Here is a 14,571-nt window from a genome sequence, read left to right as displayed (position 1 = left end):
CAGAAACCAGAGCAGGTCAGTAGATCTGTCTTGTTCCAAAAACCTAGTTAACTGGAACCGGTTGGAAACTCAATGTAATGGAAATTTCAGTTGTGTATAATTTTTTTAGTAGAATGCGTTTCATCACGGACTTCATTATAGTCTGCCTCTGCTTTTTTTCCTTTTTTTTTCTGTGCTTTTTGTGTACTCCAACTTTTCAAGGAGGGAATAAAGCTCGCTTATATAAAAGCACATCTCTTGGGCAGCACTGCAGTCCCTGAATGCTGACGCACCCTTTTTTGCTCTGAAGTTTACATAAGTGTCTTTGAGACAACCTCTGTCCATGTAAATTCTCCTCCCAAAATGGCTTGTCTTGTGCTGCTCAATTAGTAGGGTATTCAAAGATGCAGTCATCAGTTTCTCCCTTAATGCTGCTGGGTTGTCAAGCAGTGCTGTGCTCTTGTGTGTTTTGTCATGTCCCTCCATTCCAGCTTGGTATGTTATTAAGTGAGTATTTATGTACAGCGCTTCATATCATTCTTTTTTGTTTGTTTGTTTGTTTTCCAGAACACTATAATTATACATCTTCAAACGTAAATGCTGGCTTGCCTCTAAATGTGGCGCATTCCTCATTGTCAACTCCATGTCATGGCCTTCAGACATCAAATCCCATCATTTCAGTTGTCCCATCAACAAATCATCCTTCTGGATACGGAGGACACATTGACAGCGGGGCCTCCGACTATTACCTGCCTCCAAACATCAGACCTAATGGAGCTCCAGCTCTGGAGAGCCCCAGAATTGAAATCACTTCTTACATGGGACTGCATCATAACAACAATCAGTTTTTCCATGATGAGGTTGAGGAGGCCATCCCAAATGCCAAGCGATCACCTTCCACTGCCACTTTGAACTTACCAAACCTTGAGGCATACAGAGACCCGTCCTGCCTGAGCCCAGCTAGTAGCTTGTCTTCCAGAAGCTGCAACTCTGAAGCGTCTTCCTACGAGTCCAACTATTCGTATCCATACACTTCACCCCAGACCTCTCCGTGGCAGTCCCCGTGCGTCTCTCCAAAGACCACTGATACAGAGGAGGGGTACCAGCGCGGCATGGTGGCCTGCACTTTGCTCAATTCTCCAAGGCACTCACCATCAACATCTCCCAGGACGAGCATCACAGAAGAGAACTGGCTGGGGGCTCGCAGCTCCAGGCCTCCGTCTCCCTGCAACAAGAGAAAGTACAGCCTCAATGGCCGGCAGGCCTCCTACTCACCACATCACTCCCCCACGCCTTCACCACAAAACTCACCGCGAGTGAGTGTTACAGATGAGACGTGGCTAGGAAACACCAACCAGTATACCAGCTCTGCCATTGTGGCTGCCATAAATGCTCTCACCACCGACAGCACAATAGATATGAATGACGGGATTCCCATCAAGTCAAGGAAGACTGCCATCGACCACACCCCGTCCATGACTCTCAAAACGGAACCGGCTGGCGAGGATCATGGGACCATATCGCCAACTGCCGACTTGTCACCAGAAGACTTCTCTAGCTTTCAACATATCAGGAAAGGAAACTTCTGCGAGCAGTACTTGTCTGTGCCACAGCATCCGTACCAGTGGGCCAAACCAAAGTCTCTGTCTCCTACATCCTATATGAGGTAAGCAGCCCCAGCTTGGAGGACAATCCTGCTTATACCTTTATTGTATTCTTTTCTTTCCTCCTTCCCCTTCCCGTATCTGCTTCCTGTCAAATCTTCCCACTGACTCATTCCATTTAGATGTGTATCGTGATGCTGCCTCTGTTGTTGGTGTGGCACAACCATGAGTAAACCCTTGAAAGATTAAAAGGCCTTTTCAGGAGTTGATTGTATGTTGGTTGTGAATGGGAACAGGCCCCAGTCCAGCCAGTGTGGAAATAGGATATTCAGGGGTATTCAGAATTTTGTCAGGCAGTAGGTCAATTTGGTACCATCAAACTGAGGTTTTACTTCAGTGGTTCATCGTATCCAAATACATTTTTTGTTGCAGGAATAAGAGATGTTTCCATTATTTTGTTTGTTATAGACTGTGAATACAAACAGAATAGGAATGTGGTTCTTCTACACATTGTTTCAGCATTTACTTCATCTGAAACTTTATCTGAAAACTTCTTGCCAATCTGTGTTGGACACTGGTTTTCTTTTTTCTTCCCTTCCCTTCCATTTTTTGTTTAAAGAAGAAAACTTCATCTGGAAGCTGATAATTCTTGTCATATTTGTTCATCATAAGAGGACTCTGCACTAAAGAAGTGAACACACAGCTGCAGTGTCCTTGGCTCTTAGCATTGCCAGACTCATTTTTCTCCATCCAGCACCTCTCTGATGTGATCTGTGTCCAAAAACTGAAGTTGAGCAGTTTGTGGCACTTCATGTTACACCATATTGCAGCCTGAAAGGCCAATTGTATCCTGGTCTGAATCAGAAGAGAGGTGGCCAGCCGGACAAGGGAGGTGATTATCTGCACTTCTGAGGCCTCACCTAGAATACTGCATCCAAGTCTGAGGCCCTCAAAGCAGGAAAGATGTGGAGCTTTTTTTCTTTTTTTTTTTTTTTGGAGAGGGTCCAGAAGAGGGCCACAAAGATGATCAGAGGGCTGGAGCACCTCTCCTATGAAGACAGGCTGAGGGAGCTCAGCTTGTTCAGTCTGGAGAAGAGAAGGCTACAAGAAAACCTCATTACGTTTTCAATACGTTCCAGTATTGAAAGGAAGATTACAAACAGGGGGGAAATCAACTTTTTACATGTATAAATAGTAATAGGATGAGGAGGAATGGTTTTAAACTAAAGGAGGGGAGATTTAGAATAGATGTCAGAGGGAAGTTTTTCACAGAGAGGATGGTGAGGTGCTGGAACAGGCTGTCCAGAGAGGTTGTGGATGTCCCGTCCCTGGAGATGTTCAAGGCCAGGCTGGATGGGACCCTGGACAACCCGATCTAGTACTTAGTCTAGTGGTTGGCAAGCCTGTCTGCAACAGGGTAGCTGGGACTAGATGATCCTTGAGGTGCCTTCCAACCCAAGCCATTCTAAGGTTCATTCTGTGATTCTGTGTAATGCTGTCCTTCCCCTTCCTCATCACTGCTCATCTTCTCTTCTCGGCACCGTCTAAACTTCTTGCAGGGCCTTGGCCCAGCTCAGAACTGGGAAATGTGGGCATCTCACTGGGTCTGCTGGAGCCACCTGGCAGTGAGCACTGGGGTGGATACTTTTCAGTCCCAGCAAATCTCTCAGAGCCTTCTACTATTTAAAAAGAGCCATTTGTGTTCTCCTTCCACAGGTATAAAGGAATTTAAGTTTGTCAGAATGACAGGACATTGGCTTTTGTGTCTGGCTGTTTTTTGCCAAAGACTTCAAGGGCAACAATGCGAGAGTTTGACCAAACACGCTTTTATCTTTCTGTTGCAGAGAGCCGCCCTTATGTGCTTTGTTGTAGTCAGTCAGAAGGCACCCAGCATTCCTGTGTGCTAACACAAACAAGAAAGGTGAAGTGTACAAAACGGAGCCCCACTACATTGTGTATTTAACATTTTTTCCACTGTTTTGGTCTCGTATAAAATATGTTTCCTGGTTCGCAATATGTTTCCATGTGATCTCATTAACTCGTGCTCTAGGGCAGTTGGAAGTTACTGTCGAAATGTGATTTTAAGTAATTTTACCAATCAGATACACTGACCATGCTTCCTTCCACCAAAAATACCTCTAATTTTATGTATATGAAAGTGCTGGGCAACTGAGCACAGACGTCAACAGGATCACAGCCAACGCAACAGAAACTATGTTATTTTAAATCTTTCAAAAAAAATTGGTTAAGAATTTGTCACAACAGATCTGGATTTTTTTCCTGTTATTTTACACATCTGTTCTATTTCAACTGCTGGGACTTTAGGGGTAGGTTCCAACAAACAACTCAGGCTCCAAAATCTACCCAATTGTAATGATTTTGAGATAACCATATTTGATTACCTCCTCAGTCTCTTCCTGAATACACATAACATTTTCATCAAAAGCAAGCGTGCCTTGGAAAATAACTGATGCCTTTCCCTCCTTCTCTTCCTCTCCCCTGTATTTGAGAGCAGGGGGAATAGGCTTTAGCAGCTGAATGGATGTCTCTTTACCCATGTTTTTATGGCAGGCATTAATCTAAAAAAGAAAGAGTGTTTTTTTTAATATTGTGTCTGGAACTGATGTATTTTTTTTATTTCTCACAATTAAAACTCAATCAATTTTTGTATTTCCAAGTACTAGAAAAACAGGGAATAATCAGAGTAGAGAGTAATGCATTGCTCAATGGAAATACAATCTTCGTCTTTCTTCTGATTTCTGAAGAGGACTGTGCAATTCATAAGTTTAGAAACTTATTCCAGATTGCCAGCTGTGGGCTCTTGAGAGCAGGCTTTGGCTGACAGGCCTCCAGGAAGGGCTACCAGCATGCAGCTGGATTGCGGCATGGCAGTTGGCACGCAGGTGCTGAGTGGTGAGGGAGAATGGGAGGGCAGATCCAAGGGCTGCCATGGAGTTGGCACTGGGCTTTGTCTCCATTCGTGAGCTGCAACTCGTTGTCTTGGGTCCAAGGCTTTGGATGTAGAAAACATTGACAGACCAAGCAGAGATTTACATGGGAAGCTTCAGAGCCAACCGTGAGGTGGCAATGGCAATCATACCTCTTCCAGACCTCTGTGTACCAGGAGAAACATTTTGTCATCTGCCATTTGTTGTACAGGCAGGCAATACTCTGTACTTTCTTTAAACATCCCTGAAACAATTGCTTTCTTTTCTCTGATACCATTATATCAGTTCTTCTTACTCTGTGATTGAGAGCCTCTCACAGGCAAAAATGTCAAAAGCAACGTGGAATTACACAGCTTGACTTCCTTTTGGATATGAGACCAGAACCAACAACACAGTATTTGGGACTCTTTCCAAAATTAAGATTCTGCTTTTTATTTCTTACCCACTCATTTGCATATCCCAAATCACTATTTACTTTAGCAGAAAGGATTGGTACTCACGAAAATGCCAGATTTTTGAGTATCTTACATCTTTTTACATCTCCCTATTTAGCTACTCTCATTAACTAACACAACTTCTTATTCACTGAAAAGTAACAGCTTCTCTATATGCTTTAATCAGTTTAACAAGAAGTGTGTTGGCATGTAACATTTTAATTTTCTTCAGAAGTAGTGTAGTGGGGAAAGGGGAGGAGAGAAACGGTTGGGTTTGCTGGTCAGATGTATGGCATGTATGAGGTCTACCACCAAAAGGAGCTTCCAGGAATAGACAGGCAGTTCCAGGTGGCTTATAAAAGCTCCCTACTGTATGTTTTTGTATTTTTTCTTTTTTTTAAACAGCTGAAATCCACAACTTTTTTCACTGCAATCTTTTTTTTTTCAGCCTGAAAAATAATACATATAACTTCTTGAACAGAGAGAGACATGTAGTTTTACATATGGAGTCTGTGACTTGCATATAGAGAATGTGTGGCTGGGTATCTGTCTACCAGTTTCAAAAGCACATTTTGCTTTTATTTGTGTCACTGGACTTGTTCATTATTTGTTAATTTTTTTTAGTCCACTTTTGTGACTGTGACAGTATTAAACTCAAGCATTCCAAATGATTCACTGAAGTCCCAAATTGTATGATTTACTTAAAAAAATATGGGTTTAATGTGCTTTTTTTTTTTTTTTTTTCCTTATTATTCTTTTGATTTATGGACCTTTGGATATTCTTGTTTTTGCTTAAATAGATATTTTGGTCTAGCTGATAAGAGAAAGGATAACTTTACTTGGGAGAATTTGAATCTCCCACAAAATTGGTGTTTCTGAAGGTGGAGAAGGACCATCACAAGCACAGCAACATCAGATTTGCTGAACTGTGTATTTATGGCAAGCTTTTGTGTTTATTGCAAACCAGAGGAAATTCTTCAGACAAGGCAAATGCTGAGCTGTCAGGGCATGGCCCAGTAAGACAGAGACTTTTGGCCAAGTGCTGGTAACCAGTTCCCAGGGCTAGCTGGTGTTAACTGGGGGGCAGAGAGAGGGGGCAGGGGAGAACCTATCCAGGCTTTTCCTCTTCCCTGCTCTATTCATGCTGCATAGAGGCATCTTCAAGCTCCAACAAGTTGAGTCTGCCACCATGTGGCACCAATTTTTAGTTGTGTAGGTCTGCTTGCAAACTCATCTCAGTAAAACATTTTGTTTGTTTGATTTAAATCTTTCCAGCACTTTCTTCTGACTGCTTCTCAGTTCATTTAGACAGCCCTGCAAGCTCCTTATTAATGGTTTGCCCTCACAAGCTCATTTCAGCACCCTATGATACTAAATTCAGAACAAGCAGAGATGCAACGTGAGCCACTTGCTGCTGCCATTCCCGTGGCACTAGGTTCTTGCTCTGTCTCTAAACCCAAGTCAACAAATGAAGCACTTCCTACGCAAATCTGTCTCTGAATCTTATCTTTCAGGATGGTTGTGTTGTGTATTATCTGTCCATGAGCATGATGATGACTTCTGCTCTTGGAGCTCAGTGTGAGGAATGCCAAAGCTCTGCACAGACTCCACAGTGAAGCAAATTGCTCTGCATGCCAGTAAGGCACAGCCAAGTCTGGGGTGGGATGCAGCATTTGTTTTAACAGCTCACAGCCAGGTTGCTCAATTGTCAGAGAGGAAAATTTAAAAAAAAAAAATATCCTCTCAGAGGTGAAATATAAAGCAAATATATGTCTCAGACCACAAGTCGGTGGGACCTGCGCTGTTTTCTTACGCTTCTGAAAAGCATGCAAGAATTTTAAACAGCCATCCATTTTAACATGAGACATGTAATAAGCAATAAATCATAACCACATTTGCATTTGGTGTACAGTTGAAGCAGGGACAAACTTAGCAGCATGTTAGAAGGTTCAGCAGCCCTGTGGTTTCTCTGGCTTATGCCTTTGTTTCTAAAGGAGTTCAGTGGAAGGCATCAAGTCTCAGCCACACGGCTACGTCACTTGCTTTACTTGAGCTGCTGAAAAGCACTTTCCACTTTGCTCCTTGGGCAGCAGCTTCTACTGCTGTCATACTACTGTCTTGAGTAGATGACTTTGTGCTGTGGCACCTGGTGAAGGAGCAGGATTCATTTCTTTTCAAGACCAACAGTTGTTCCAGAGCCCTTTGTAGAACTGCAGCCAAGAGCAAAAATGCTTTCGAGAGTTTTGCAAGTGACCTTGCACATTTAGTAGCTTATGCGGTGAAAGTGTAGTGTCAATTTAATTCCCAAATGCACAACCATCAAAATAGGGCTTACACACCTTTGCAAAGTTTAATAGAAGTTTTTGGCTTTGTTTCCTCTCTGCCAATATTCCAGTGTGCTGCCTAATATCTTTTCTTTTCCTACCCTGTAACTTGATAAATCTTTCTGCTAAAGGCAGAAGTCAGCCAGACTCGATAATCTGTTTATGATTTAATCATGTTGTGTATCTGGCGTATGCAAAATAAATCACAATTCATCTGTTTTGTAATCTGATTTATGTAGGACGTAGTTACATTGAGCAAGTTTTTTACAGTCTCACACCAGGTTTTGTGAACCTGCCTTGAAACAATCATCTCTCTTTACAACATTTTGAACGAATGCTGGAAGATTTATTATGATGTAGAATGGAATGGGACAGATTTTCAGTTGGTGGAAAATTCAATCAGAGGGAAATACACCAATGTATAATTGATATGAAGATCTTTTCTTTCTCTTTCTCTCCCCTTGTTAGTGGAGCGGCTCATCTCCCTTCCATGTGATACTTGCTAGTTGAAGTAGTTTTCAAATTGATAAAGTCTGCTTGCAGCAACTAGATTTCAGTTTACCACTACACAGTTTGCTAGGTGATTTTTTTCTTTAACCACATTTAGCTGCAGGAAATTAAGTGCGTGGTGAAGATAACCTAACATAGGAAATAGCTCTTACAGCCCCAGCCAGTGACACTGTCAAATGCATCACTCTGCTTCCTTTATCAGGAAAACTGTCATTAATTGTCAATTTATAACTGGTCAGGTGGTAGTTTGGAATTTTGATGATAGATTGCAGACTAGCAGCAAACGTATTTTTATTTTCATGCTTTATTTGAAAACATGAAAATCATAAATTAATTATACTGACATTTTCAGATGCTAATTTGAAAGTGTGTTGCGTTGGTTATTTTAAAAGGTCTAATTAGTCATGGAACTATTACATGGTTCCCTAAATTGTAAAAAATATCTGTCTGCTCTTGTGGGCTACATGCTGCCAGTTAGAGCAGGCCTTTTTAATGTTATGCTAATGTTTTTTTAATTGGATAGATGTTGTGTTTTCAGAAGAAAAAAAAAGAAAAAAAAGTCAGTGAAGTGAGAATTTACTTAAAATCAGAAACATCTGTTTTAAAATGTATGGTGATCATCACCAGGAGAGATACAGCTGTTTTGCTCCATGCCTTGTCAGTCGTCATTACTCAAATGTGGCTTGTCCAGATTTTTTTTTTTAGAGATTTTCAGACTAAAGAATGTGTACCTACAGCACTAGACAAGGAAGAGTGGCTTTAACAGTGGCCAGTTGCCTACAATTTTTAGTTGGCTCTTAGCTCTTTTGCTGTGCATCCAGTAGCAGAAGAGCATGCAAGAAGTGCTAGTGCCTCTCCTAGACACCATTTGTTGCCTACCTAAAAGCTTGCCTGCGCAAATTGTTCATTCTTAGTGCCTTGAGGACTAGGAGCAGGACTTGAGTCAAAACACCCATCTCCTTGTCCCTGAGGTGGGCCCTGTCTGTTCTGGGGCAAGGCTGGAGAGCAGAGCAGCAGGAAGCTTGGAGTGTGCGTACGTCTGGGATGTAGTGTCTCCAGTGGGCCCTCAGAGGCTCCGGCTTTCTCTCGCCAACAAAGCAGCATGTCTGGCTGCAGTGACACAGATGGAGTATGTGGAAAGTGTTAGCTGTGAGATAATGACTGACTGAGTGTAAAGCAGCCACCATTTACAGAAATTTTGTTACAGAGGTTGGGGATTTCTGTAATGCACGTAGTGCTTGTTCGTAGACATTCAAGTTGTTTGGGGATTTCTGTAATGCATGTAGTGCTTGTCCATAGGCATTCAAGTTACTCAAACTTGAGGTAAATAATAAAGGCAAATTTATAGGCAGTGAAGAAGATAATGTTGAAAATCTTGGCACCACCTTAAGTCCCATGAGTGCACACGCACTTGTGCTCCAGCAGATACAAATGAAATATGCTGGTGATAAGTACTGGATAAACATTACAAAATGAAATGAAATGGATACGTGCCTGCAATAAATGCGCCCAGCACAGAAGCTCTGCTGCATCCTCTCCCTCCCAGCCAGCTTCCTGTGGTCATTGTCACGCTGCTCATACCACATTGGCACCAGGGCCCGAGGGCAGGGTAGGGAGCTGCTACATCCCAGCCAGCTGGCCTCTGACTGGGCTCCAGCTCATGAAGCTCATGCTTTGGTTTTAAGATCAATACGTTTGTGTACTTTTTCAACGATATTTGTTCATTTCTTTCTCATTTTCCCCAGAGCATCTGTGTGGCATTTCTTGCAGCTCAGCTCTCCTGCCAATATTTTCAAGTGTGGTTTTACTCTGGATGTGGGTTTCTAAGAATGACGCTCCCTCACTATTGCATACTGTCAGTTCTGCTTGCTTTTGTGATAGTAATGAGTCCTTAATATTTTAGTAATTGCTGAGTCAATACAGAGCCGGAAGAGTGAGCTGGATTTTCTTCTGGCTCGTGCGTCATCATTGGTAGGATTTGTAACCACGTTTTGACTTCGGGTCTTGCTTCCCTGTGGTGTGAGAGACCGGCTTTGCTTTGAGACCCTGTGAGATGTTCTCTTGTTTGCAGGAAGGCTGGGAAATGGCCTTCTTGTTATTGCTATGCAGATTTGCTTAAATCTATTGGATTAATTAAATGTATAACTTCTCCAGAACTGGTTTGGCATTGTCTTTCACAGCTGAAATATTCTCCTCTAAATTCCTCTCCATCTTTCTGCCTACCTTTTGATGCAAGAATTAATATATTAAGATGTTTGTAAGCCACCTCTTAATGTTTTCCCATTTTATTTACAAACTAGATAGCATCTGGGCTATCAACTATGTTCAACCCATAAGTCTTCATAAAATAATCATTACTTCCCAAATTACTCATGTCATGGCGTTATCCATTTTGATGAAAATTTGAATGTAAGATGGTGAAGGATGAACTGTGAAACATAGTCTTTAAAGTAATAGTGCTGGACGCTTGTGGTTTGTGATATTGTACTTGATGCTAATTTTTAATATTTTTTCCTTTCCATTATAGCCCATCCCTGCCTGCCCTTGATTGGCAGCTGCCATCTCACTCAGGACCTTATGAACTGCGTATTGAAGTACAGCCTAAATCCCACCACCGAGCTCATTATGAGACAGAAGGCAGTCGAGGGGCTGTGAAGGCATCTGCTGGGGGCCACCCCATTGTACAGGTACCAGAATGTGCAGTGGAAGCACAGGTTGTTTGTCTTGGCACTCTGTGATTAGCACCATGTATTCTCCAAATCTGAAAAGTGTTATAAGTGATAGGAGGTTTTTCACATCCTCAGAGATTACTGTGTGTGAGCATGCATGTGGAGTATATTTTACATATTTTAAACTTAATGGATCAAGCTTTTATTGCAGATAAGGCAATAGCATCTGTTTGTTCTCTTCCTTTCCTTCTTCTCACTGTTCACTCAGCAGTCTTAGCAATGTGAATGTGGCACAAATGCGTTCTTGCTTTTTTGTGCATCAGTACACAAGTTGGAGATGTATAGCTGGAATGCTGTGACCATGGACCTGTCTGAGCAGTCAGATTCCAGACATGCAGTTTATACTGGAATCAGCTGGGGACGTGTGTCAGTACATTTAGTCCTGAATTTGTGGTTGGATCTAATCAGAGCTGTGAACACATGTCGGAGGGCAAAGCCATAGCAGCAATGTGGAAGCATGTCGCTGGTTTAGATATTGCAGTGTGCAAAGCATGGTTTTATGAGTTTGTTCTGTTTAGATCCTTAAACCCTTCTAGCCACTTTGGAAAATATCTGAGGGAAGTCTGAATCCAGTTTCATGAATTCTACCAAGCTCTTCAGTTACTGTATATAAAAGCATTTAATTTAATAACACTGTAAGCTGACTCTTAATTCAGTTACATGACTAGTCTCATTCATTTTTAAAGGAGTTTTCTCAGGAGCAGGAAGAACAAGATTTAGTTGTTTAGAAAAAAAAAAGAAAGAAGTGGGAGAGAGCTAGCTGTACTTGTCCCTCCTCCATGGCTGCTTTCTTACCCCAGAGTTAACTTATGAGTGCTCCCTGCCTGGGATGGGAATCTCCGTGCAGGGGAGCCCAGGTATTTCCACTACCCTGGCGCAGCAGGCCCCACGGATGTCATGGCACCGTCTGTGGGAGTGAGGCACAAGCTGGCTCTGCGTTCAGCTTGGCTTTATGCCACAAGTCTTCCTGTCAGAGGAGCGGTGTTAGGAAAGGCCGGGTGGCACAAGGGTGATCTGCAGGGCCCGTGTGTGTCTGTTTGTTTGCGTTAAAGCTCTCTCAGCAAGCACACAGCTCGGAGGAATGCTGCCAGTTCGGAATGACATTCAGCAGGGAGTGCCATTACAGATTTTGTGTACTGGTGTGGCAGCTAAAAACGGAAAGTGTGGCAGAGTTGTCAGCAGCAAACACAGTTTGCTCTTCATCTCTGCCAAAACCCATCAGTGACATGGGATTATGGAAGTGATCTGCTGAAAGACTAAAGGTTTTAGCAGAACACTTGTGAATTATATTAAAGAGGGTTTTGTGACAGTGCACTTGATGACAATTAATACCTACTCTGTCTGTGGCTCGATGCAAGGAAATGTAAATGGGGATACATCAATTCACAGTGGCCTGCCTGACATTTACAGTTTCCTACGTGCTCTTCAGGAAGACTGAATGTGATGCCAACACTTAATTGGACTAAGTGCATCCAGACGTTTCCCCTATCATCCTCTGTCCCAGCCTGCAGGGAGTGTGCGTGCAGCTTTCAAACACAGCGTCCGAAAAGAGGAGAGGGGAGGAAGCTGTTCATAGGCATTAAGGGAAAAGGGAGGAAGCAGCCAGTCCGAGCTGGCTCTACCAGTTCAATAAAGATTAATGTACTTTTTTGTATTTTTACTACAACCTGAACATCTTTTTCTACGAAAAGAGAAAAATTAAAAAGAAGGCCAGAGAAAGCTCCTCCATACCGACATTGTCATCCCAGCCAGAATTAGCTGTTTTAGGAAAAACTTAACAGCTTCTGATTCAGACCAGAAATGGATGGATGAATGTAAAAAAAAAAAAAGAAAGAAAATGACTTAGACAAAGAAAGGAAGAGGAGGTAATCTAGGGAGTAACTTCTGATAATTCCGCGACTGATTGAAGCTGTGAAATGCAGCTCTGGACCAACACATTTCCAAGTGCCACAAGTGTTTGAGTCAGGGGTTTTACTCAATTCAGTTACACGGAAAGGAGTCCAAGCTTCCACGCTTGCCCTCAGGTGAGGACTACTACTGACCCACAGTAGCAACAAGCCTGGCAGGCTCTGTGGGCTGCCTGAAGTGGCACAGTCCTGTCCCGACCTGCTGCTGGGAAGTGACACTTGCTTTTGCCATCTCTCCATCAGCTGCCTAGGGCTTGCTTACAGGGGACTCTTGCGGGCTGTCTCCCAGTCTGTTTCATGCCAGCAGGATTTCCTTTGGATGTTTCTCTGAGGGATGGCTGCACCCTCCTTTCTGCGCTTAGGAGCATAAAGTTGCCCATGAGTGCTTTCGCTGAGTCCTGTAGCATGATATTCCCCTCTCACACGTTTTCCCCATGCCTGTGTGGATGTTTGGCTGCCGCAGCAGCCCTGAACCTAGTTCTTGATTGCTAAGCATTTTGAGAGTGAGGGGAGCTGGCTCACCTAGGAAGCTAAAAATGCTGCAGAGCACTGCCAAACGAGGGGTGCTGGGGAGCGATGCTGGTGAGCTCATGGCTGGCACTAGCTTTTATCCGCTGGCCTGTGGAAGTATTTTGTTGCTTGTAATTTCCTCTGGTGATTTCAGACTGGGGTACTCTCCCTTTCTAAGTCAGTGTCCAGCCAGTGCCCCAGTGGGCTGCAAGCATCGCACGGTGTCAGGTGAGGCTAGTTAGACCTGGGGGTCTGACCACTCTGGGAGTGAAATCAGGCCTGCTAGCCTGACTATTTTAAAAAATTCTTTAAACATCTTAAATATTTCTTCCATTTGGACCTGTCATCCATTCTTCATTTTAAAAGTGGCAATGAACAGTTGCACAAGATGGGGGTTACATTCCAGCCAGGTATGATTCTGTTTTAGCTGCAGGTAAGTAATATGCAGATAAAAGCTTGGGATTCATGGGAAGTGGTGGCACCAAATTATAAATATATGGTCTGCAGTTAGTCTAATTAATAACTCCTCCTAGGGATAAGTCAAGTACTTCGGCTGCTTGAGATGGAATTTTTACAAGCAGGGTGTGGTATATCTGTGAGATAAAGTCCAAATACTCAAGAATGTTTAATTAAAGCTTATGAATTACTCCCATAGGAGACTGGAGTAAAAGGTGAAAGAAAAAAATTCACAGAATAGTCAAATAAGCACATTCAAAAGTTATGATTATGGTTTATTTATTTTTTAATATAAAATATGCCAGGAATTTTCTCCTCGTTCAATCTCAATATGAGATAAATAAATCAGTCAGGAAAGGGGGAGAAAATGATTTGTAGGGGTGGGTATTTCTGGTTTTTTTTTGTTGTTGTTGTTATCTAGATACCTAGCATTGGCCTGGATTTCTGTTCTTATTGGAAAAAATGTGTTAATACTGAAGATACAGTGAACGTTGCTGTGCCTTTTGCTGTATCATGTGTTCTGTAGTGGGATGCCACATGCTGCCTGTGGTTTGTGTGCTCCAGTATATAATTTGATCTGAGCCCATGAACAGATGAAAAGCCTAAAGTCGCTAATTTTGTAGGTTAAAATAAATAAATACGGAAGTGAAAGATTTGTCTTGTCATGGACTGGCTTCGATTGGAAGAGATCTTGAAGATTATCTAGTTCCAGCCCTCTGCCATGGGCAGGACTGCCATCCGCTAGACCAGTTTCCCCAGGGCCCCATTCAACCTCGCCTTGAACAACTCCAGAAAAGGGGCATCCACCTCCTCTGGGGTGGCACTGGAATGGCTGCACAGAAGGTGGTGGAGTCGCCGTCCCTGGCAGTGTTCAAAAGGTGTCTGGATGAGGAGCTACGAGATATGGTTTAGTGCTTGTGGTAGCAATGGTTGGAGGATGGTTGGACTAGGTGATCTTGTAGGTCCTTTCCAACCTCTTGATGATTCTATGATTTTTTTCACTGGCCTTCACCTGTACATGAAGTCTCTTGCTGTGATCATTCAATCAATTCTTTATCCATCAAGTAGTTCACCCTTCAAATCCGTATATCTGCAATTTGGAGATATGAATGTGAAGCTGGACCTTATCAAAGGCCTTGCAGAAGTCCAGCTGCTGGCTATCACGGGCAC

General features: G+C 42.9%; 1 protein-coding gene across 7 annotated transcripts in view; it reads left to right on the top strand.

The window, feature by feature from the left end:
- The first annotated feature begins 461 nt into the window (after window positions 1–461).
- Window positions 462–14,571, top strand: part of NFATC1 (nuclear factor of activated T cells 1) — a 106,439-nt gene continuing 92,329 nt past the window's right edge. For all 7 annotated transcript variants that reach the window (XM_010708284.2, XM_010708281.2, XM_010708283.2 and 4 more), the window contains exons 1-2: window positions 462–1,645; window positions 10,327–10,486. In XM_010708284.2, the coding sequence (XP_010706586.2) occupies window positions 477–1,645; window positions 10,327–10,486 (1,329 nt within the window). In that variant the 5' untranslated portion in view covers window positions 462–476. The remainder of the gene's footprint in view (window positions 1,646–10,326; window positions 10,487–14,571) is intronic.

Source organism: Meleagris gallopavo, chromosome 3 (genome assembly GCF_000146605.3).
Source record: "Meleagris gallopavo isolate NT-WF06-2002-E0010 breed Aviagen turkey brand Nicholas breeding stock chromosome 3, Turkey_5.1, whole genome shotgun sequence".
Lineage (NCBI taxonomy): Eukaryota > Metazoa > Chordata > Aves > Galliformes > Phasianidae > Meleagris > Meleagris gallopavo.
The sequence above is the reverse complement of the archived record's forward strand: the minus strand, read 5'-3'. Positions and strand labels throughout refer to the sequence as shown.